Consider the following 23,268-nt stretch of genomic DNA (forward strand, 5'->3'; position numbering starts at 1 on the left):
TAAGGGAAGCCAGCTGCCATAGTGTGATGTGCTCTAGGAGAATCCATGAGACAAAGAACTGAGGGAGGCCTCCTGTCGAAGCCAGGGAGAGACAAAGGCTTGCTGACCAGTGGTCCATGAGGAACTTGGAAGCCGAGGGAGTGAGCTCGCAAACAGATCCTCCTAAAATTGAACCTTAAAATAACTGCAGTCCTAGCTGACATCTGCATGGCAGTCTGTGAAAGACATTGAGGCAGATGTCTCCAGATGTTACAGCTTGGTTCCAGACCCATGGAAGCTATGAAATGATGAATGATTTTTGTTTTAGGCCACTAAATTTGGGGTAATTTATTATATGGTATAGATAGCCAAGAAAGATACCAGTACCTGGAAGTGGGTGCTTCTATAATACCTAAAAATGTGGGTGTGGCTTTCGAACTAGGTGATGGACAGAGGCTGGAAGTATTTGGAGAAGCATGTGGAGAAAGCCTGAAATACCTTGAACAGACTATTGGCAGAAATCTACATTTTAAGGACACTGCCAGTGGTCATGAAAGGAAGTGGGGAATATGTGACTGGAGACTGGAGGAAATGGGATCTTCCTTATGTTGTGGCCAAAAGCTACGTAACACTTCTGCAGTTCTGTGGACAGAATAGAAGGTGTCCACTGAACTGGTGATCTCTCTCCAGGCATTTCTAAACAAGTGTTGAAATTGCCTCTTGTTCCTTCTTGCTGCAAGAGGAGAGATATTCCTTGAGAAAGGGCTGTTAGACAAAAGAACTATTAATAGTACTTGAGAGTTGTGAAATTCTCAGCCTCTCCAGTTGGCAAACAATGTTAAAACTAAGAAATGGCTTCTGAGTAAAAATCAACGGGAAGGCAGGGAAGAGCTTAATTCTAAGGGATCTATGGGCTTTTATCTAACGGAGTGAACCCTAGTAAGATTCCCCAAGTGTGATCTTATGAGAGAATTATAGCAGAAACACTTTGGCTTAGACTGAAGGAGGTTGAGGTAATAAAGGGAGTAGGCCTAATATGAGGGATTGGGGGGAAATGGTCAGAGTAGGATCCTTGAAACTGAAATTATAAAAAAGACTCAGCTTATCAGCAGTGGCAAGATCCATGAGAAGGGGTGAACTAGATGTGGTGAAAACAAGAAGAGTCAAAATAAAGCTTTCAAGAAATTGAAGACCATCCAGGTGGGTGCTGAAATCACCAAGAATGCTGACAAGAGTGATTCTGAAGAGACAAGGTAAACTAGGTGTTAGCAGTTACAAAAGCCCAAACTCCCTCATGACCCTTGCTTACTTACCTACCTTGATTTCTCATCATTCCCCAGCTTCCCAACCACACATTTGGGAATTTCAAGTTCTCAAATGTCTTTATTTGACTGTGTTTTTTTTTGCAAATGCTCTTCATTCTCTCTGGTTCATTCTTCTCTCCCTCCCTTATAATCTAAACAGATACACCTAGCATATGTTTCTGCAAGTCCCCATATGTATTACATCACAGCATTTTCAAACTTTATGTTCTTTATCTTTACTGTTAGGTCCAAGAGGGCAAGGGTTGAGTCTGAACTGCTTAACGCTGTTCCCTATACTCAGTTCAGTGTCTGATGTACTCATAGGCACTTCACAAAGGAAGAAGATGATTTCCTTCCTAGGTTTAAGAGAAATTTTCAAAATAGCAAATATCTGTTGTAGCTCTCCTTTGGATTCTCTGACAAACATTAATATCTGAGTTCAAACAATGCTTTTCCTTAAGGGACATATTTATAAGGCTTTAAATTCCTTTTAAACAATAGATTTTAGTTCCCTTTAAAAATATACTTATTTACACATGGAAGCATTTGAAAGAGTTCTCTTGTGAATTCTCTAGTGCCTTAGGGAGGTGATTTGGATGAAAAACTTTTCCATAGTAATCATCATTATAGATTTCCTATTCCATAGAGGTTTCATCTATTATATTGGCCAGTTCTTCCTCCTGAGCTGAAGAGTCTTATTTAAATTATTTGGAGATGTATTGCCCAAAGATGTACACAAAAATAGCATTCAAGCCAGAAACAGCATATGAGAGTTGGTAAAATGGACATACTAACCAAATTATACAGTAAAGAGTACAAATAAAGTGGCAAATGGGAATTCCCTGGCAGTCCAGTGGTTAAGACTCCACACGTCCACTGCAGGGGACCAGGGTTCAATCCTCAGCTGGTGAATAAAGATCCCACACACCAAGTGGTATGGCCAAAAATAATAAAAATTATTTCTTTTAATAAGTGGAAAGAAAAAAAAAACCAAGACATTTCTCAAATGGTATGCAATTAGGACAGGTTTTCCTATATTGATATTTTTAAAAACCTGAGTTCAAAATAAAAGAAAGTTGAAAGAATCTACTAAATTCATCATATGAGCAAGTTGAAAAATCTATTTAATATTATAATTTTCTCATTTTTCTGGGTCCATTTAGATGAACAGACCAAAGACCACTTAGCTGACTAAAGTTCAAAATCTCAGCTATCACTAATTTACTATGCAATTTTGAAATGCTCTTATATATTCATATATAATATCTTTCTCATAAAGTGCAGACCTCCAGACATAACTGTGACCTACACATTATAAAATATAAATCCTTACACATGGTCATAGAGCTATCAAACTGGGCACATTACCCTACCTCACTGATAATATTTGAAATTCTCTCGAATGGCACCTAGTGAGATTTTGATCACCACCAAAGTATTCAGACCATCACAAAAATGTACTTCATTGTAATTAGTTTCTCTGAGCTAAAATGTGTTTTGGTTAAATAAAGCAGGAAACTTTATGCCCCAGAGGTCAAATATATCCTCATCAACCACAGTGCTTCCTTTCTTCGCTCAAGACCCAGAAGTTGCAGTGAGTCTCCTTTACTTTAAGACCAACTCTTCATCTGTGCTCTTTTTCTGGAACTTGCTTATTCAACTATTCACTCTCTGTCACAATATTCAATGTGTTACCTTCTACCATATCTTCAATTTTTCTCTCTCTGCTGGGTCATTTTCTATAAACTAAAAGCAAGCTCATTCTTTCCCATTCTTTAGATGTTCTTTGGCTGTACATTGCCCATTACTCCTCCACCTTCCCCATTTCACTACTCAGCTAGGCTTCTTGGGCCTCTCGAGATTTGCAGTCCAGTCATTTCTGTTGTGGACATTTACCTACTACCTGCCCCCAGCATCTGCCTGGAAAAGCTACTCTTCTGTTAGACTGAAACACTGGCAGATAGATATAGCACATTCTCACCAATCAGATACTCCCATTCAAGACACGGGCCCCAATGAGAACTGCACTCATTAAAGCAGCCGGGGTTTGCAGGGACTTCTAGACTTATCTAGTGACCAGCATCAAAGGTGAAAATTATCACGCTCGATGTCCAGATGAGACAGCAGGGGGACTCTTATCTGTTCTACTCCTGCTGCTGCTGCTGCTAAGTCACTTCAGTCGTGTCTGACTCTGTGCGACCCCCTAGATGGCAGCCCACCAGGCTCCCCCGTCCCTGGGATTCTCCAGGCAAGAATACTGGAGTGGGCTGCTATTTCCTTCTCCGATGAGTGAAAATGAAAAGTGAAAGTGAAGTGGCTCAGTCGTGTCTGACTCTTTGCGACCCCTAGAGTGACTTTAAAAAATTAGTTCGGGGAATCCCCTGGCGGCCCAGTGGTTAGAGACCAGCACTTCCACTGCAGAGGGCGCTGGTCTGCTCCCTGGGCAGGGAACTAAGATCCTGCAAGCCACGTGGCAGGGCCAAAAGAAAAAATCAGTCCAGCAGTTTAACCTAAGTTGTAAATATTAACTACAGTCTGATAATCAGTAGAAAAATAAGGATGATAGTAGCTTTGGTTCTTCTAAAATTTGTCTTATTTACCTTTACACCAGAAATTTTTCATATTTTGGTTATTAGCTCACTCATCCTTGAAATCTCAACGCAGCTGTCTCCTTCCCAGGGAAATCTTCACTCCTCTCTTTTCCCACCAGTACAGTAGACTTCCCCACCTGAGGCTCTCACATCAGTCCTGTGCTCCCACATCAGTAATCACTAAAATTCAAACCCTATTTTGAGACATATTTGTGCATACCTGTCCAAATCACTAACCTATGAATGGCTCAAGAGCAGAGACTATAACTATTCTTTTTTTAAATATAAGACAAATACAATTTCAAAATTAAAAGCATGAGGCGAAACAAAGAATAGTGTTGTGTAAGGTTAATGGGAAAGTATATAAAGATGTAACAGTTATGAACACAGATCTATCCAACTATGGCATCTATAAATACATAGGACAACATATGGCAAAATAGTGAGAAGAAATATATAAATCAACTATCCCAGTTATTTTAAAAAGTTGAAGTAAAACACACATTTAGTAAAGTGTCTGAATACATCCTTTTTTTGACATCTGTGTTCTTTAAATATGTTTACTGTGGTAAAATGTACACAACATATACCATTTTAAGTGTACAAAATTCAGTGACACTAAGAACATTCACACTGTTGGGTAACCATCTTTACCATTCAACTTCAGAACATTTGTCATCTTCCCAAACTGAAACTCTATACCCATTTAAACAAGAATGCTTCATTACCCCTCCTCTAGTCCCCGCAGCCATCATTCTGCTTTCTGTCTCTATTCATCTTTATATGGACAGTTTCTAGTACATTGCCCCTTAATTTTTTTTTTTTTTTGGATGCACCATTCTGTTCTCTGATCAGGGCTCGAACCCATGCCACCTGCACTGGGAGCCCAGAGTCTTAACTACTGGACCACCAGGGAGCCCAGAGTCTTAACTACTGGACCACCAGGGAGGTCCCAATTTACCCCTTATTTATAGCACCTCAATAACAGCATAACTGAGGGAGGTGAGTAACAACAAATGAGAAAGAATTTTAAAGATTTAAAATTCAAGGACTTCCCTGGATGTCCAGTGGTTAAGACTCCATGTTTCCACTGCATGGGCTGAAGGTTCAGTCCCTGGTTGCAGAACTAACATCCCACATGCCATGCAGCACAGCCAAATAATTTTATTTTAATTCAAATAGGAGTGGTAGGTATTATCACTGGAATTATTAGAAAAAATTGAATGGCCTATTTACTGTAAGAATTGTAAGTATGGCTGTTCAAAACCACTGTTGTAGCTCTCTACCTAGCACAAACATATATTAAGCACATACATTTTCAAGGCAATAAAAAGATCAAATATGAAAGAAAAATCTACCAGAAAAATAAATATAAACTTTCCCCCTTTCTTCAGTCAAATACCTAAGACTCCTGAATTGAGTTTACACTTCTTCACAAATATATGCCCATCCACATCTACAGTGTCTTGCTACCTGAACCAATATGAGGAGAAAAGAGAAAACCTGATGGAGCAGAAAGTCGTACAAAAAACATAGAAATGTACACTGATATAAAAGCAAATATAGGGATAGGAGACCTTTTGTAATCTACTTCTGTATATGGAAGCTCTTGTATTTCAGAAAAAATTGTGTCATGGGAATGTCCAAATTTATTTATTTGGTACTTACAGAACATATAAAAGATGGACCTTAAGGTCATAATTCTTGAAAGGATTCTTAAACAATGACTCAATATAACAGATGAATAATTTCAAGTCCTCTTTCATCCAGCACTGTATGTTCCAGTTTGCACCTGAATTAAAAATAAACTAAATTAAATCTGAAAAAAAACATTCTGAACAGCCCAATGAAAGGGAAGGGCTAAATTAAATTTACCAGTGTTCTGATACAACTACCACTGTCCATTCTGAGAGAAAAAGAACAAGCTCTAATTGGTCATATGTCTGTGCCCATTTAGTCCCTTTGGCCTTCAGTTTCCTTCTTCATAAAGTAAGAGAATTAAATTCAATTATTGCTTCTCAAATTTTTTTAAATCTTGAACCACTTATGTAGGACAGAAGACCCCAAAACTCACCTCGCTCAGTTCATCCCCACTTTCCAAGAGACAAGAGAACATGAACTATCAAAGTACAGCAAATTGAGTGTAGCATTTGTGTGTCTGCACTAGCAGGAAAGCATGGTGATTCACACTGAAATCACCAATATGATGCATATCTTAAATTTTTGTTATCGTAATATTATAGGCCCCACATACAAATAATGAGAGTATATTTCACTGTATACTGAAAAATTCACCTGACAATGATAAACTATTGGTGATTTGTAATTTAGAAAGCATGCACAGCAACAGCTAAAAATTATGACTAATTTAATACAACATCAAAAGTATCTTAAGCAATACTAACATATTTCCCCATTTGGAGAATTTCTAGCTAGTAGTGACTCTGCATAAGTTGAGCCTTATGAAGTAAATAGCCCATGTGGCAGAAAATTACATGGAAATCCTCAGTAACCACCACTTAACCTAGTAACTTTAGTTACACAAAGTTAAACTCACTAAACTAACTAGTTAATAGCCCTTGCTGCTGCTGCTGCTAAGTCGCTTCAGTCGTGTCCAACTCTGTGATCTACACATAAATTAAAATCTGCAGCATCATAATCATTTCACTTGATAACTGAAAAAAGTGCTAACATTTCTGGATCATTTCAAGGCTAGTCACAAGGACCTTCACATTTTAAGTCCATTCTTAATATATCCAACAATCATTGGAATGGTGAAGTTAAGCTCCCTTACAAATTAAAAAAGTGCTTCATTTAAAATTAAATGCCTAAAGACAGAGACACTAGGAAGTATTACTTCTAACTTGTTTTAAAACTCTGATTTTATTGCACAGTTATGCTTAATCCTTACTCCTAACCCAATCTCAACAAACTAAGTATTTCTTCCATCTAATCAGTGGTGCTTTGGCACTCCAAGGGACATGCAGCAAAGTTTGGAGATCTGTTTTGATTGTCACTACTGCAGAGTGTTACAGGCATCAACTGGGTAGAGGCCAGGGATGCTTCTAAACATCCTGGGCTTGAGCTCAGCAGCTCAGTCATGTCCGACTGTTTGCGACCCTAGGGATTGTAGCCCGCCAGGCTCCTCTGTCCATAGGATTCTCCAGGCAAGAATACTGGAGTGGGTTGTCATTTCCTTCTCCAGGGGATCTTCCCGACCCAGGGATCAAACCCATGGCTCCTGTGTCCCCTGCGTTGCAGGGGGATTCTTTACCACTGAGCCACTGGCATTACGCACAAAACAGTCCCCCATAACCAAGAATTACCTGGCCCACGATGTCAAAAATTTTGAGGTTGAGAAATCCTGATGAACCCTACGTAGAAGTACTATATTGATGTATGCCTTTATTTTCATATTATAGATGTTTATGGGGTTCAGTCAATTGTCTCTGTTCTATTTAGCTCTTCCAGAAGGCTTGGAGATAATTTTGTGTTTATATTTCCAGATGCAAAATTATTAATTACATTAGCTACATTCAGTATGCATTACACTTAAACAACAAAAAAAAGTGATTTAAAATATATGCATTGGCTACTGAGATTCCTTACTTGCTTTAGAATTTAATTAATTCAACAGGATTATCTGCCATTTGATATTTTATCTATTTAAAAAGAATAAGATATACTTTTTTATTTTAAAGCAAATTTAGAAGACTATAAAAATATATCTTAATGTTAAAAAATTCCCTCATTTACATTTTTATTTTCATGGGACATAAAATTGGGGACTTATTAGTTTGGTCACATGATAATTCTAATTTTATTACTAATAAAAATGGTAATATTTGCTCAGAATCACATCCAGAGACATCTATTTCACACAAGTTTCAGAGAATGAAAATATTTTATCCAATATAGTTAAGTAACAACTAATGCTTGGAACATTAAAATACTTACCTGTTTGCTGATAAACTAAAGAATTTACTGTTGTAACAAGTGCCTTCCGTTCAATGTCGTCTGCATATACAGAGCAGTTTTTATCTTCCTCGCTCCAAAAACAACAGTGGAAAGTTGTTCTGGATGATAAGTTAGATAAGTAGGTACCACTTGAATTAAGCTTAGTTTCAACAACTGCCTCATAACGTCCATTCAAATTTGAAGTGTTCTTTGAAATTCCAGGAGCAAAGAGCAAGTCATATGTTGTATTTGATGGCATGCAAGACAACTTAAATTTCCAAGGAGTAATTGGATATGCCAAGTTAAATGCAGTTATTACATAAATAAATTCTGTTAGGACATTTAAGAGACACAGAAAAAACAATTAATCATTTTGATTAAGATATCAATAGGAAGTATCTAAGATTAAATGATGTAGTACTCAGTAGTTATTATTAAACTTTCTAAGTGCTCAATCAGTGCCTAATGCATAACTCTGTGCTTCCACTGAACAATGAGCTATATTTAAGAGGGTACATTTATTTATAGAGATAACTTGACTCTTTAGCAACCCTTTATGGAAATTCACACTTCATTTTCCCCATTAATCTAACAACTCATATTTATATTTTAGCAAAGGTAAATTACAGCTAAATATTTCAATTTCCTTTTCAAAAAAAAAAAAATTACTCTAACGGACTTCCAGCATAATGGCATCTGGATGTGCAATTATATAAGCAAATATTAAGGTGACGTTTTAATATTTCTTAAGGAGAATAATGCCAAAATGTTAACACTACTTTCAATGAATGATTTTAGAAAGGGTTTGTCTTCAATATCAGAACAGCTGGATGATTTCCTGAATATGCCCGTGATTCTCCAGATATACGGTATCATGTAAGATATGTCCTTAGTATCCTCCAATAATTGATGAACAATGACAGACTTCTTACAGGAAACATTCACTGCTGATTAAAGATAATGTTAACACTCACCCATAAAATTAAGAACAATTTTATAAACTTGTACCCTTACAGAAAATCTTAAAAGTGATACTTGTTTTTTTAAATAATTGTTTGAAAATAAAATAATTAATTCTCCATAATTCTTTCTTTTACAAGTTTTTCTAATCATCCAACAATTGTGTTGCCTCATATACAAAGCAATGCAGAATGAAAATTCTAAGAATTTTGCATGGAGTCTACAGAGTGAGACCTTTGAATGACTATGGTAAATGTTAAAATGTAAGAAGACAGAAATTTTTAAAATCAAGTCACAAAAGTGCTATTCTAAATTACAAAAGTAAAACATGTAAAAATATTCAAATACACAAGTAATGACTCTTACTTTGGTTTCTAGAGCTTTCTATAAATATTAATAGAAATATGTACCAGATATAAAAATATAGGCAAAAATGACTAACAGGAACTAATATTATTTTTCCCACACTGAACAATTAGATATCATAACATCATCAAAAGTGAATTGTCACTGCAATTGTGATCCTTTGGACTAAATCCTTCTAACATGTGTTTTTGAAATTAGAACTTCTCACTAAAAAGAAATTAGGGTGTTTCTTTCATTTTACAAAACAATAAATACTAATTAAAAACATTATATTCTCTAGCTGCACATGGAAGATTCAGTTGACTAAACTGAAATTAGACTAAAATCCTCAAAGTATTTGAAAATTAAAATGTAATAATGAATGTCACATGGTAACTACTGAATCAGCTTAATTAAAAGATGATTCTATTTTGTTTACATGCTTCCTTTGCAAATGATATTTCTTTCCCAAAAAATGAACCCTAAATGGTAAGGAGTCCAGAATATTCATCTGAAGGCATAAGTTTATGTTATCATATGATATGTATTGTCATATGTTATACAATGAGGCCCCAGACATCTTCTGATTCACAAAGCTTGACCAACCACAAACCTTTTGAAAAACCACTGTAAAACATTACCATGGAACCTAATAAAAATTAGAGAATATAAGAGAGAATGTTATCTTTCTTTGATAGTCCCTTGTGGTCCAGTTTTTCTGAATTTTGTAACAGTGGGATTATCCTGGATATTTTCTGTAGCTATATAGATGGCTACAATAACAAACAATAGCATGTGTAAGATAGAAGAGTTATAGGGAAGCTTCTCAGGGCATCTTTAAAGACTAGAGTAACCAAAGAGATGCTCAGAACCAGTTGATACAGAGGTAATGGTTGCTAGGGGAGGAAAAAAGAAGTTTTGTTAAAGACAGCCTGACTTTAATTTCAAAGACTTGGAACACAATCTAAATTAGATGACTTGAGTTTAAAAAATCAAAATATTTCTAGAATGCTGTAAGAAACCATTGAGAATAGTACAATGTGCAGGTTCAGGGCACTGACCCTCTAAGCAGTGGAAAATCTGCATATAACTTGTAGTTGGCCCTCCCTATACACAGTTCCTCTGTATACACAACTCCTCTGCATCTGCAGATTCAACTAACCTTGGATCATGCAGTACCATGGTATTCACTATTTTAAAAAATCCAAGTGTAAGTGGACCTGAGAAAACCATATCTATATACTCAAAAGTTACTGGCATTGTGTGACTACTTTCAAACAGAAGCCTGCTATGCTTCACAGAAAGTTAAAACACAAGATTTTAAAAGAATGCTTTCTCTCCAGGATACTCCCGCAATAAGCAGGAGGAAGACCAGTATACATTTAATTTTTGAACATAATCTTCTGGTGGTACTCAAGGTGGGAATTCCCAAGGCATACACAATCCCTTGATAATATCCCCTTATAACATTTTCTTGTCATTGTTTACCAGAATCATAATGGGGAATGCCATTTAAATGAAATTTCTTTTCCATTTTAGAATAAATCTGTTATTCTATATGATAGCCATTCATTTTAAATATTATCACCAAGTAAACCAGTCCTAGATACAGAGAATTAAAGTTTTGATGATCATCTGATATATATATATATATTTGTAATTTAATAATGCTACATTTGTTAAATAAAATCAAAATATTTAAATGTCATTATACATTATTTCCAAGTAAAGGAATGATAACACATATCTTTGGCAGGAATGCAATCAAATGTGTGTTAATCAGTCGTGTCCGACACTTTGTGACCCCATGGACTGTAGCCCACCAGGTTCCTCTGTCCATGGAATTCTCCAGGCAAGAACATTGGAGTGGGTAGCCATTCCCTTCTCCAGGGATCTTCGCAACCCAGGGATCGAACCTGGGTCTTCAGCATTGCAGGCAGATTCTTTACCGTCTGAGCTACCACTTATATATATACTCATGTTAGACTGCAAAAGGCAAAGAGCTTGGAGGAGATTTCACAGTACCTATCAAATTCAAACTTGTGTTTACTACTCAACATACAAATCCCTCTTCAAAAATTAATCTATAGAAATACTCTCCCAAATACACAAAGATGTATGTACATGAATTTCAATGTAGCATTATTTATTACAGAAAAAGAAACGTCTAACAATGGGAATTGTTCAAATAAGCTTATAATATAAGGTACATTCATACAGTTCATTGTTATGCAATCATTAAACAAATAAGTATATTAATTAACACTAACAAGAAAAGCTATGAGAATAAATTGAAAAACTGTTAAGCAGGAAAAAAACAGAATAGACAGACCAATTCTATTTTTGTGACTGGAGATATGAGTGTGTGTGGAGGAGGGAGGGCGGGTATGTTTCTGGAAGGATACCCATCACATTGTTTACAGGAGGTTGGGAAGAGTTTTCACTTTCACACTTCCATTTTTGTTTGGTTTGCATTTTTAGTCAAGGGCAAGAGAATTCCTAACTGGAAATGGGAAATTTAGTCAGCCATTAAACGAAACAACATCTTTAAGGGTGAAATCTCTACCTCACATATGGACATTTTACAAGCAAATAACTTACCCCAATGTAACAAAGCCACACAGAACTTTTGACAAATCATCTTCAGAGAAGTACACCTAAAAAACAGTAAATCTAAAACCAGTACACACACATTAAAAAAAAATGACATATACACAAGCCATCTATGGGAAAATATAAAAGAAAAAGGATTAAAATTAAGAATTCTTTAAGTTGTAATCCAATAATAATACTCTGGATCAGTATCAGCATTTAACATGAATGTAAAACTGTAAGTTATAGGTTCATTCCTATGCACATGCTATTTTATAGAGTTAAAACATAAGCAATACATTCATATATGGCTTAATCAAAAAAATGGCAATGTTCCTTCATGACATGACAAACCAGGACAGGTATCATAGATGAGACTGAATTTTTAACTAAACAAAAGAAGCTTACAATGCCAGTTAAATATGTACAGCCCACCTAACATCATAAATATCACACTTCATTTGTGTATGTGTGTGTGTGTACTCAATTCTTAAATTCCTTTCATTCCCTAAAGTCTTTATTTTTACTGTGATACCACAAAGCTGAATGATTATAGCATAGGTAATGAAGTGCATATTTATTTTCAATGAAGAGGAGAAACTTTTGCAATATGGTTTTGGAAACCCCTGTCGCAGAGTCGGGCACGACTGAAGTGACCTAGCTCACACACAATATTAACATTAGCAAGTTATCGGTAATTGAAGGACAGTTTGATGGCTTCATACATGCAGATGATAGGGTTGACTTCAAACTTTCCCATGAATTCTATCCAATTTGAAATATACCACAAATAAGACTATTTTTACTACTATGTCATGAAATGGAATGAGAGTGTAATTTAAACATATTTAGCTAAGATTTATAAGGAAACATTAAAGGCTTTTGGTGTTCCAGTCTTTTTTATTATCTTATATTTGGGATTCAGTTCACTATATGAAAATTAATCTGAGGTAAAAAGCCCTGAATCAGGTATCAGAAGTCTTGGATGCCAATTGAGGCTCTTTTGATGAATCAGGTGTAGGACTCGGGATGTCACCATTCTTGATCTCAGTTTCCTCATCACACTGAAGAACAATCCCTACAATCCCTTTCAAAGCTGCTTATGATTCTGAGAGGCTTTAGTTTAAAACAGAAATCACAGCTTGATCACAAAGAATATTATAAAGTATTAAGTGAGAAACATGTCTTATAAATTGTATCTGAGAACCAGTAGCATGTGACAAGCAAACAGAAAAACATGCTTGTTTAGTTCACAATTTAAATAACTCTTAGGAAAAAGATGGTGAGTATGACCATTTGGTAGTCTGGTAAATTTGTTTGTCAGACTCTGAGTTTTTTACCAAAATTTTGGTTCTTTACACATTTGATCCCACAATGTATCTTAAGGATTTCTAGAAACCAATTCAGTGTGGCATCTTCATTATCTAATGGTATTAAATGTGTGCAAAGTCCTCCCAGCTTTTTTATGCTACCTCTTTCTGATACAACATTGTCTCATAGAATAAACTCAAAGGCAATGTGATGATCAGGGTATGTTGCAAATACACATACCACTAGACTAAGTATTTTGACTGAGCTGACTAGTGACTAAGTAATTCAGTCCAATAATTGATTTGACTCACTTTAATTCAACTGATTCACTGAGTTAAGTGACCAATAGATCATATTGTTCTTCCTTACATAAGATAACCATTCTTTTATTTAAACACATTTGCATAATTAATTCCTCCCCAAGGTGGGAGGTGGGGAATAAGATCAAGTGATTCATAACCAACCAATAGCATTTCCAGAAAAACAGACTAAAGAGAAAATAATCAGTGAAATAATATAAGAAAATTTCCGAGAACTGATGAGACACAAGTCTTTAAACTGAAAAAAAAAAAAAAAATCTAGCCACTTCCAAGAAAAAGGAATGGAAAACAAAAATCCATTCCCAAACATATCATTTAAGAATTGCAGAGAGAAAAGAAGCGTTTCTAGAGAAGAAAAAAATCACCAAAGCAATGAAACCTAATTAAAACAAATGTTTCATCTCAAAACACTGAATTACAGAAAACTATCTAGTAATGACTGATGGAAAATTATTTGCAATTTAAAATTCTATTAGCCAATCAAGAAAGTATCCAAACAAAACAAATAAATTTTAAATAACACAATGACTTAGAAAATTTACATCCCGTGAATCTCTTTCTCAGAAGTAACTTTATGATGTGTTCTGGCAAAATGAGGAGTAAATCAGAAAAGGACTGGGGATTCGGGATCCTGAAAAGCTTGACTACAAGCCAGTTGATGGCTCTGCAGTCTTGAGAACGACCTGTCCAGATAGCAGATGGAGTACGGGTGACCCCTGAAAGCAAAAGGCCAGGATAACAGTGAGAATGGAAGGCAGCTCAAAACATTCTACGATTCTGAAGCTGCAAAAATTTGAAAATAAAGCAAGAAATCAGAATAACACAAGGGAAAAAAGAAAGTCATAGTCTAAAATTGAAGCCACTAGTCCAAATAAGAATATGAGTTCAAAATAGACTTCAAAACGAAGAATGGAATGGATTCCAAAAACATAAAGAGTGTGAGTAAAACACTGAAAATTAAGAATTAATAAATAAGACTCATAAATCTTCTCCCAAGAAGAAGAAACAAGCTAGCTGAAAAAAAGCTTTATAAAAAGTCCTGATCTAAATATGAACTGAAATAAAATATGGCACAATTTTAAGAAAATGCTGGAATTAATCCACTTGAAAGAAGGAAGATCCCTTTAACTTTGATTCTAGGAATATTCTCCATTGGGTGGCTTAGGAGTCATATCGAGCAAAATATGATTCTAGGACTCTTCTTGGTTCTGTGATGAGTAATATTTACAGAGTTCTAAAAGCATTAATGCTGCTATTTATTGATTTTTCAACTTTTTGGCCTAATCAATAGACAAAAATGAAAGATTTAATTACAAATATTAAACATAAATATCATCAATATTCTCACTGTACAGTTGTCAAAATTGGAGTAGTATAAAAAATTGGGGTGGTATAATTATAAAAGGAGAGATGTGAGAAGGCAAAGGGTGGAAATAGCTCAACCTCTTGAAATAAGGAGTCAAGAGGAACTATAGTGAATGAAGCAAAAAAAGGTTGTGGGATTTAAATGCAACCAATAAAAGATGTCAGAAAATTAATACAATTATAATGGAGGAGAGAGAGAGAAAGGTGAAATTAGTAAGATAAATTTCTTCCTACCATGGCATCTATTTAAAGATTATAAATGAAAAGAAAAAAAGTCAGTATACGCATATTATTTAGCCTTACAAAGTTAGCCAAAGGAAAAGCTAAAACCAGAAATGGTTCAAGTCAGTTGTTCTCAAAACCAGGAATAACAAAGTGAAGGGAGTGGGGTAAGGGACTGCGGTGCTTTATTACAGTAAGTTTCTGTAGCTGTGTGCATGGATTATTTTCATGCAAACTTATTATTTTGTCCTTTTAATTAAATTAAAAGGCGCTATTGGATTTCAAAGAAAATAGCTACTAACAAAGTCCTTGGAGCTAATTAAAGGTTCACAGAAGTGGAATATTAGTTGAACTCCAAGAAATACAAAGGGAGAGAGTAAAGTCATATTTCTTCTAAGATTCACAATATTTTAACACTTCTGACACCAGGATCTTTGTTAAAATCAATGTCATCTTATAACCACTTATGGCTTGGTAGCAGCTGTGATCTAGTTGTCACTGACTGCATACATACAAACTGGAACACTTTCCTAATGACAGACTAGACAGTTTTTAGCCATCAATATTTCAGTCAACAGACTATTTAAAAACCTTTTAAGGAAGGAAGGAACATGAGCCCTGAGTATTGTCTGAAAACCTTCTGTGGACATCTTTTACTAAGATCAATATAGAGTCAGCATAAAATTTGCAAAATGGACAAACATAAAAGAAAATCTCAGAAACCATGGTGAATCACTCTTTTATGAAGTTCAACATCACAAATAGTCTTGATAATCCAGAGAATGGTACCATTTAAGAAAATATTGACATCAACAACACTGCATTGAAAAGTGACTCAGAAAAACCAGATTCTGAATATGAAAAAGAATTCCTTAATGGATATCTCTTGACTTTTATTTTCCTTATGAAAGTGGTATGATATAAACAAAAATCTTTATCTAAATAATTCTAAAAGAGTTCTTTCAGTAGGTATAAATCTAAAATTCTAAATGATAAGAAAGCACTGTAAAATAAATAGGCATAGTTTTTCCTTTCTACAAAAATGGTGGTATATCTTAAAAATCCACAATGTCTTAAATTTAAAGAATTACAACCAGAAAGAGTGGTAATTAGTAGAAACTGAAGATTACTCTTAATTTGGATAAATCATAACAGATTCCAAAGAGGAGTGAGGATTTAACTGCCTTTTGAAGAATGAGGAGGAATATGAAGCATATCATAAGTATCATTTTTTAAAAAGGTTTTCCTACAGAACCTTTGAAAAGTTAAAACAAAGGTCAGCCAAAAGTATGGGTAAAAGATAATAGGAACTCTTGTGTAAGAACTGATTTGCAAGTTCAGAATAGTATTAGTCAAAAGACCAAGAAACCCTTTTCCAGATGACTACTTTTTACAGAAAGAACATGTTTACATACTGTTTGTCCTGTGTGAAAAGCTTTTCTTCCCCAAAGCAGAGCTTTAACCAACAGTGTCACTGTAAAATATCCAGGTCACTAGAGAAATACTCAGCTAACTCCTGGGTAGTCATAATCCTAACAGATAACATCTTAACAACATAACTGGGCTTCCCAGGTGGTGCTAGCGGTAAAGAACCCGTCTATTGACGCAGGAGACTTAAGAGATGTGGGTTTGATCCCTGGGTCGAGAAGATACCCTGAAGGAGGACACAGCAACCCACTCCTAACAGCAACTACAATTATCAGGTGGTTATTATGTATGTACCAGTATGCTTTCTCTATGTGTTTACGCATAAACACATACACACACATGCGTGTGTACTATTTTTTCTCTTTCATCTCCTTCATGCTGAAACCAGTTTGGTTCAGAAATATTGTTGGTGCATACAGAAATCCAATTGTTTGATTATCTTCTAGGCTGAGACACCCAAATAACAGCTGCTAGTTAAAGTAAAATGAGAAAATATAATTCTGAGAAAAACTAAGTTGTCCTATGCCTTCACTAAACAGCTATTTGGTAACAGCTGTTCTTAAACATGAGTTCACATTTTTAAAGCCTATTATAATACCATTATAGATGCTCCAGATAATCTGTACTTGGCTCACATCTTTAGCTATTATCTAGCATAAACAGATAGAGCACTTATATATTTCCATAAACTTTATAGAAATTATTAGCCCCAGAGTAGAGTCAGTCAGTCAGTCTCTCTCTTCTCCTCATTCCCTCCCCTCCTCTTCTCTGTATCTGTCTCACTCACTATTAAACACACACACACACACACACACACATATATATATGTATATACAGATTTTTAAGTCTGTGCTATTTCTGGATTTTCTAATTGGCAAAGACGAAAACTAATATCAATGCCACAATGCCCCTTTAGAGTGTCTTCAGCTGGGTCATTTTTATTTACCAGTCCATATTACCCTAGTTTGAATTAAAGAGGTCCATAGGTACCAGATACTACTACACTTGATCTTAGCCAAAAGGCCAAGAAGTGATCCAGTAGTCATGTATGGATGTGAGAGTTGGACTATAAAGAAAGCTGAGTGCCTAAGAATGGATGCTTTTGTACTGTGGTGTTGGAGGAGACTCTTGAGAGTCCCTTGGACCACAAAGAGATCCAACCAGTCAATCCTAAAGGAAATCAGTCCTGAAAATTCATTGGAAGGACTGATGCTGAAGCTGAGACTCCAATACTTTGGCCACCTGATGTGAAGAACTGACTCTTTGGAAAAGACCTTGATGCTGGGAAAGATTGAAGGCAGGAGGAAATGGGGATGACAGAGGATGAGATGGTTGGATGGCATCACTGACTCGATGGACATGAGTTTGGGCAAGCTCTGGGAGTTGGTGATGGACAGAGAAGCCTGACATGCTGCAGTCCATGGTGTTGAAAGGAGTCGGACACGACTGAGCGACTGAACTGATAGGTACCAGAAGGGGTTTCCCTAGTGGCTCAGCGGTAAAGAATCTGCCTGCAATGGAGGAGATGTGGGTTTGATCCCTGGGTCAGGAAGACCCCCTATAGAAGGAAATGGCAACCCATTCCAGTATTCTTGCCTGGGAAATCCCATGGACAGAGGAGGCTGGTGGGCTACAGTTCATGGGGTCACAAAAGAGTAAGACACGACTTAGAGACTAAAACCATCACCACCACAGGTACTAGGAATTTTCACTAAAATAGTTCTCAAATGTGTGACTCTCTCCTTAAAGACCATCCACAGAGCACAGACAATGGTTCCCATAACTCTGTTCTCCCCTCAGCAAGTCTCCATGCTATGCTAAGCAGAGTCATAGCTTTAACCCAGTCAACTAGACCTAAAGACACCAAAACCAGGCAAATACTGTCCCACACTGACAGTGGCCTGTATTCACTTCAGAAGAAACTCTATTGGTACCATAAAATTGTATAAGTGGGATGAATCTAGCCTAGCAGTTCTATGAAATAACAAGCAACTTGCTGACTTTTATTCAGTGAGAATCAATACCCACAAAAATTTCACATAGCCTACCTTAGACATATTGAGTGTTTGCATTCTGGAAAAGATTTTAAACTTACAAGTTCATAGCACTTAAATTTGACATTGATGTTTTACTACAAATTCAGCATTTCTGTGTCTGGCATTTCTTACAAACACGAAATCTCACTTTAATCACACATTTAAGCTCAGAAATATGGTTTTAAGAATTACAAGAGTGGATATTTCTGGTTTTCATTTTAAAGCCAACAGGAAGCATGAGGATAACCATAAGTCAGAACTACTGAAAAAGGTTGTTAAACACATAAATATGTATTTTTAAACATCTCCTTAATAATACCCTATAGAAACAGAAATATAACTGAAGAGAATCACTCCAAGTTAATGAAAGCTTCCATTCAGCAGGAATATATAATAATTTTAAATGTATACATATACTATAACTTTAAAATAACGTATGCTTATTACAATGTAGCTTCAAAGTACATTGATATATGGTGAAAACTCAGATTACCACAAGGAAAACAATAGATATCCACACATATGGTAGAAATTTTTAATACCTTCTCCTTAAAGAATGAATAGATGGGGAAGGAAATGGCAATCCACTCCAGTATTCTTACCTGGGAAATCTTATGTACAGAGGAGTCTGGCAGGCTACAGTCCATGGGGTTGCAAAAGACTCCAACAAGACTTAGTGACTAAATAATAAAATGATTGTGTGCTAAAGTTAAGTTTTTAAGTGTGTGCATTTGAACTGATAAAACAAATTTATATCAATTGATGTATAGAAACAAACAAATAGAACAGCAAACATAAATACGTGAGGATATATGAGACTGAAATAGTATTAACAAATGACATTGGAACAAAAACATTAACAAATTTGACATACATTGAACTCAGCTCCTCCAAACTGTAGTTGGCACATTATTTTTAATCACCAGCGGGGTGTTTACAAAAACTGATCACGTACAAAGACATAAGGCAAGTTACAAACAAATCCAAAGACTAAAATCATACAGATACAGACCACATTCTCTGTCCACAGTGTTTTTAAGGTAGGAAAAAAATAACAAAAATATAACTACACAAATGCCATATATTAGGACAATAAGAAAAATTGGTTTTGGTAATCTACAGGGCAAAAAAAGATATAATCAAGATCAAAATACATTTTAAACTTATGATAATGAAAAAGGCATCTCAAAACTTAATTTCACACAGATAAAGCAGTATTGAGAGGAAAACTCAAAGTCAGAAAGAAACATCATTCTTAATGTGAAATGATATATTCTGTGAGCACTTCAAATCAACATTATACCTGAGGTCCTACACAAGGCAGAAAGAGAAGTAGGAAAAGATTAAGGATTATAAAGAAAGAAACAAAACTGCCATTACTCATGAATGACAATAGAAATGGACAATTCCAAAGTATATGTAAATTGTTTAACTTAGTTACAAAATTTATCAAGATTGCTGGTGAAAAACATAAAACCAAGTATTTTAACACTTCCCAACTTCTTATATGAGGCCAGTATTACTCTGACACCAAAACTAGACAAAGACATCACAATAAAAGAGACTACAGACCAATATCTCTTATGAATATAGATGCAAAAAATACTAGCAAACCAAACCCTTCAATGTATAAAAAGGATCATACACTGTAATCAACTATGATTTACCTCAGAATTGCAAGTTTCATTTAAAATATGAAAATCAATGTTTGATCAATCATAATAATACAATAAAAGACATGACAAGTCAATAGCAAAAGCATTTGACAAATTCCAATGCTATTTCATGACAAAAACATTCAACAGGACATAGAACTTCTCCAACTTGATAAAGCTGCATGTGAATAACCCACAGCTAACATCATTACTGCTACTGTTGCTTAGTCACTAACTCTTTGCAACCCCATGGGCTGTAGCCCGCCAGGCTCTTCTGTCCATGGAATTTCACAGGCAAGAATACTGGAGTGGGTTGCCATTTTCTTCTCTAAGGGATCTTCCTGACCCAGGGATAGAACCCACTTCTCCTGCTTGGCAGGCAGATTCTTTACCACTCAACCACCAAGGAAGCCCTGGCTAACATCATACTTAATAGTAAAAGACTGATCACTTCCCTGCTAAGTGAGCAGGATCAGATAACATTACTCACCTGTACTTTCTATTCAATTAGAGGTTTCAGCCGGGGCAATTGAGCAAGAAAAAGAAATAGAAAACATCTAAATTAGAAAGAGAGGAGTAAAACTATCTCTATTCTCAAATGACATGATCTTATATGTAGAAAATACTAAGGAATTCACACACACAAAATATTTCTGTTGTTGTTCAGTCATTAAGTCATGTCTGACTATTTGCAACCCCAGGAATTGCAGCATTCTAGGCTTCTTGTCCTTCACTATTTCCCAGAGTTTGTTCAAACTCATGTCCATTGTGTCACCAAACCAACTCATCCTTTGTCACCCCTTCACCTTCTGCCCTCAATCTATCCCAGCATCAGGGTCTTTTCCAATGAGTTGGCTCTTGGCATCAGGTGGCCAATGTACTGTAGCTTCAGCACCAGCCCTTCCAATGAATATTCAGGGTTGATTTCCTTTAGGATTGACTGGTTTGACCTATTTGCTGTCCAAGGAACCCTCAAGAGTCTTCTCCAGCACCATAATTCAAAAGCACCAATTCTTCAGTGCTCAGTCTTCTTTATGGTCCAACTCTCACATCCATACACGACTACTGGAAAAACCATAGCTTTGACTAGATGGATCTTTGTTGCAAAGTAATGTCTATGCTTTTTAATATACACTCTATATTTGTCATACCTTTTCTTCTAAGGAGCAAGTGTCTTTTATTTATTTATTTTTTTTTTTACAAATCCACACTTTTATTTATTTTCAAGAAGTTTAAATCCTCGAAGGGTACAGCATCACACGGATTCTGTGTCCAATGGCCTTAGCAGGAAGGTTACTTCGGAATTTGGCATGAACCATGCCACTGTTTCCATGAGCTCGAGTTATCTTTCCCCAGATTACTCTGGTTTTGTTAGGTTTTCCACCAGGAGTTACTGTGTTGTTCTTTGCTTTGTACACATAAGCACATCTCTTGCCTAGATAGAATTCAGTTTCATCTCGAGCATATACACCTTCAATCTTCAGGAGAGCAGTGTGTTCCCTTTGGTTCCGTAGACCCCGTTTATAGCCAGCAAAAATGGCCTTGGACCACAGCCTTCCAGACATATTTGTCGTTTTAGAAGTCCCGTTCCCAGTAGGCCTTCACAGGGTCCAAGATGGCTGAAAGAGCAGCAAGTGTCTTTTAATTTCATAGCTGCAGTCACCATTCACAGTGATTCTGGAGCCCAAGAAAATAAAATCTGTCACTGCCTCTCCTTTTTCGCCATCTATTTGCCATGAAGTGATGGGACGAGATGCCACAATCCTAGTATTTTGAATGTAGAGTTTTAAACCAACTTTTTCACTCTCCTCTTTTACCCTCAAGAGGATCTTTAGTTCCTCTTCACTTTCTGCCATTAGAATGCATATCTGACACTGTCAATATTTCTCCTTGCAATCCTAATTTCAGTTTGTGATTCATCCAGCCCAGCATCTCACATGATGTACCCTGCATATAAGTTAAATAAGCAGGGTGACAATATGCAGCCTTGACATACGCCTTTCCCAATTTTGAACCAGTCCATTTTTCCATGCCCAGTTCTAACTGCTGCTTCTTGACCTGCATACAGATTTCTCAGGAGGCAAGTCAGGTGGTCTGGTATTCCCATCTCTTTCAGAATTTCCCAGTTGTTGTGATCCACACAGTCAAAGGCTATAAGGTAGTCCATGAAGTAGATGTAGATATTTTACTGGAATTCCCTTGCTTTTTCTGTGATCCAACAGATGTTGGCAATTTGTTCTCTCGTTCCTTTGTCTTTTCTAAATCCAGCTTGTACATCTATAAGTTATTGGTTCATGTATTGCTGAAGCTTAGCTTGAAAAATTTTGAGCATTACCTTGTTAGCATGTGAAATAAGTACAACTGTGTGACAGTTTGAACATTCTTTGGCATTGCCCTTTTTTGGGACTAGAATGAAAACTGACTTTTTCCAGTTCTGTGGTCTCTGCTGAGTTTTCCAATTTGTTAACATACTGAGTGTAGCATTTTAACAGCATCATCTTTTAGAATTTTATATAGCTCATCTAGAATTCCATCACTTCCACTAGCTTTGTTCACAGTAATACTTCCTAATGCCCACTTGACTTCAGACTCCAGGATGTCTGGCTCTAGGTGAGTGACCACACCATCATGTTGTTCAGATCATTAAGACCTTTTCTGTATAGTTCTGTGCATTCTTGCCACCTTTTCTTAACCTCTTCTGCTTCTGTTAGATCCTTGCTATTTCTGGATATGTTCAGCAAGGTTGCAGAATACAAAATCAATACACAAAAATCATTTCTATTTCTGTGCATTAGCAATGAACAATCTGAGATAAAATTAAGAGACAATTCCATTTCCTATAGCATCAGAAAGAATTAAACACCTAGGAACATTTTCAACAAAAGAAGTGCAATTATTTATACAATGAATACTATAAAACATCATTGAAAGAAATTAAAGAATACCTAAACAAATGGAAAAACCCCATGTTCACAAACTGAAAGAACTTTTATTAAGATGGTAATACTTCCAAATTTGGTTCAATATAATCCCTTCAAATTTGTAGTGACATTTTGTATTGATATTGACAAGCTGATTCTAAAATTCATATGTATTCACAAGAGAATAGCTAAAACAATATTGAAAAAGAAGAACAAAGTTGGAGGATTCAGTTCTGATTTCAAAATTTGCTTCAAAGCTACAGTAATCAAGACAATCAAACT

At 35.8% G+C, this 23,268-nt stretch overlaps 2 protein-coding genes across 3 annotated transcripts in view; both read right to left on the reverse strand.

Annotated features, from left to right (window-relative positions):
• Positions 1–23,268, reverse strand: part of LEPR (leptin receptor) — a 90,942-nt gene that overhangs the window by 57,323 nt on the left and 10,351 nt on the right. Inside the window, exons 3-5 of one of the 2 annotated variants that reach the window (XM_061121682.1) lie at positions 11,738–11,809; positions 7,832–8,161; positions 5,543–5,666 (exon numbers count right to left, since the gene is read on the reverse strand). In XM_061121682.1, coding sequence (XP_060977665.1) covers positions 5,543–5,666; positions 7,832–8,161; positions 11,738–11,777 — 494 coding nt within the window. In that variant the 5' untranslated portion in view covers positions 11,778–11,809. The remainder of the gene's footprint in view (positions 1–5,542; positions 5,667–7,831; positions 8,162–11,737; positions 11,810–23,268) is intronic. The other variant, XM_061121681.1, reaches the window with a different exon arrangement.
• On the reverse strand, positions 21,270–21,682 carry LOC133040278 (large ribosomal subunit protein eL33-like). Its single transcript, XM_061120008.1, has one exon. The coding sequence runs from the start codon at positions 21,628–21,630 to the stop codon at positions 21,298–21,300; it is 333 nt and encodes a 110-aa protein (XP_060975991.1). The 5' UTR covers positions 21,631–21,682; the 3' UTR covers positions 21,270–21,297.

This window comes from Dama dama, chromosome 20, assembly GCF_033118175.1.
Source record: "Dama dama isolate Ldn47 chromosome 20, ASM3311817v1, whole genome shotgun sequence".
NCBI lineage: Eukaryota > Metazoa > Chordata > Mammalia > Artiodactyla > Cervidae > Dama > Dama dama.

Coding starts and splice junctions, on each gene's coding strand:
- LOC133040278 (XM_061120008.1), bottom strand. CDS start 21,630: ATGTCTGGAAGGCTGTGGTCCAAGGCCATTTTTGCTGGCTATAAACGG.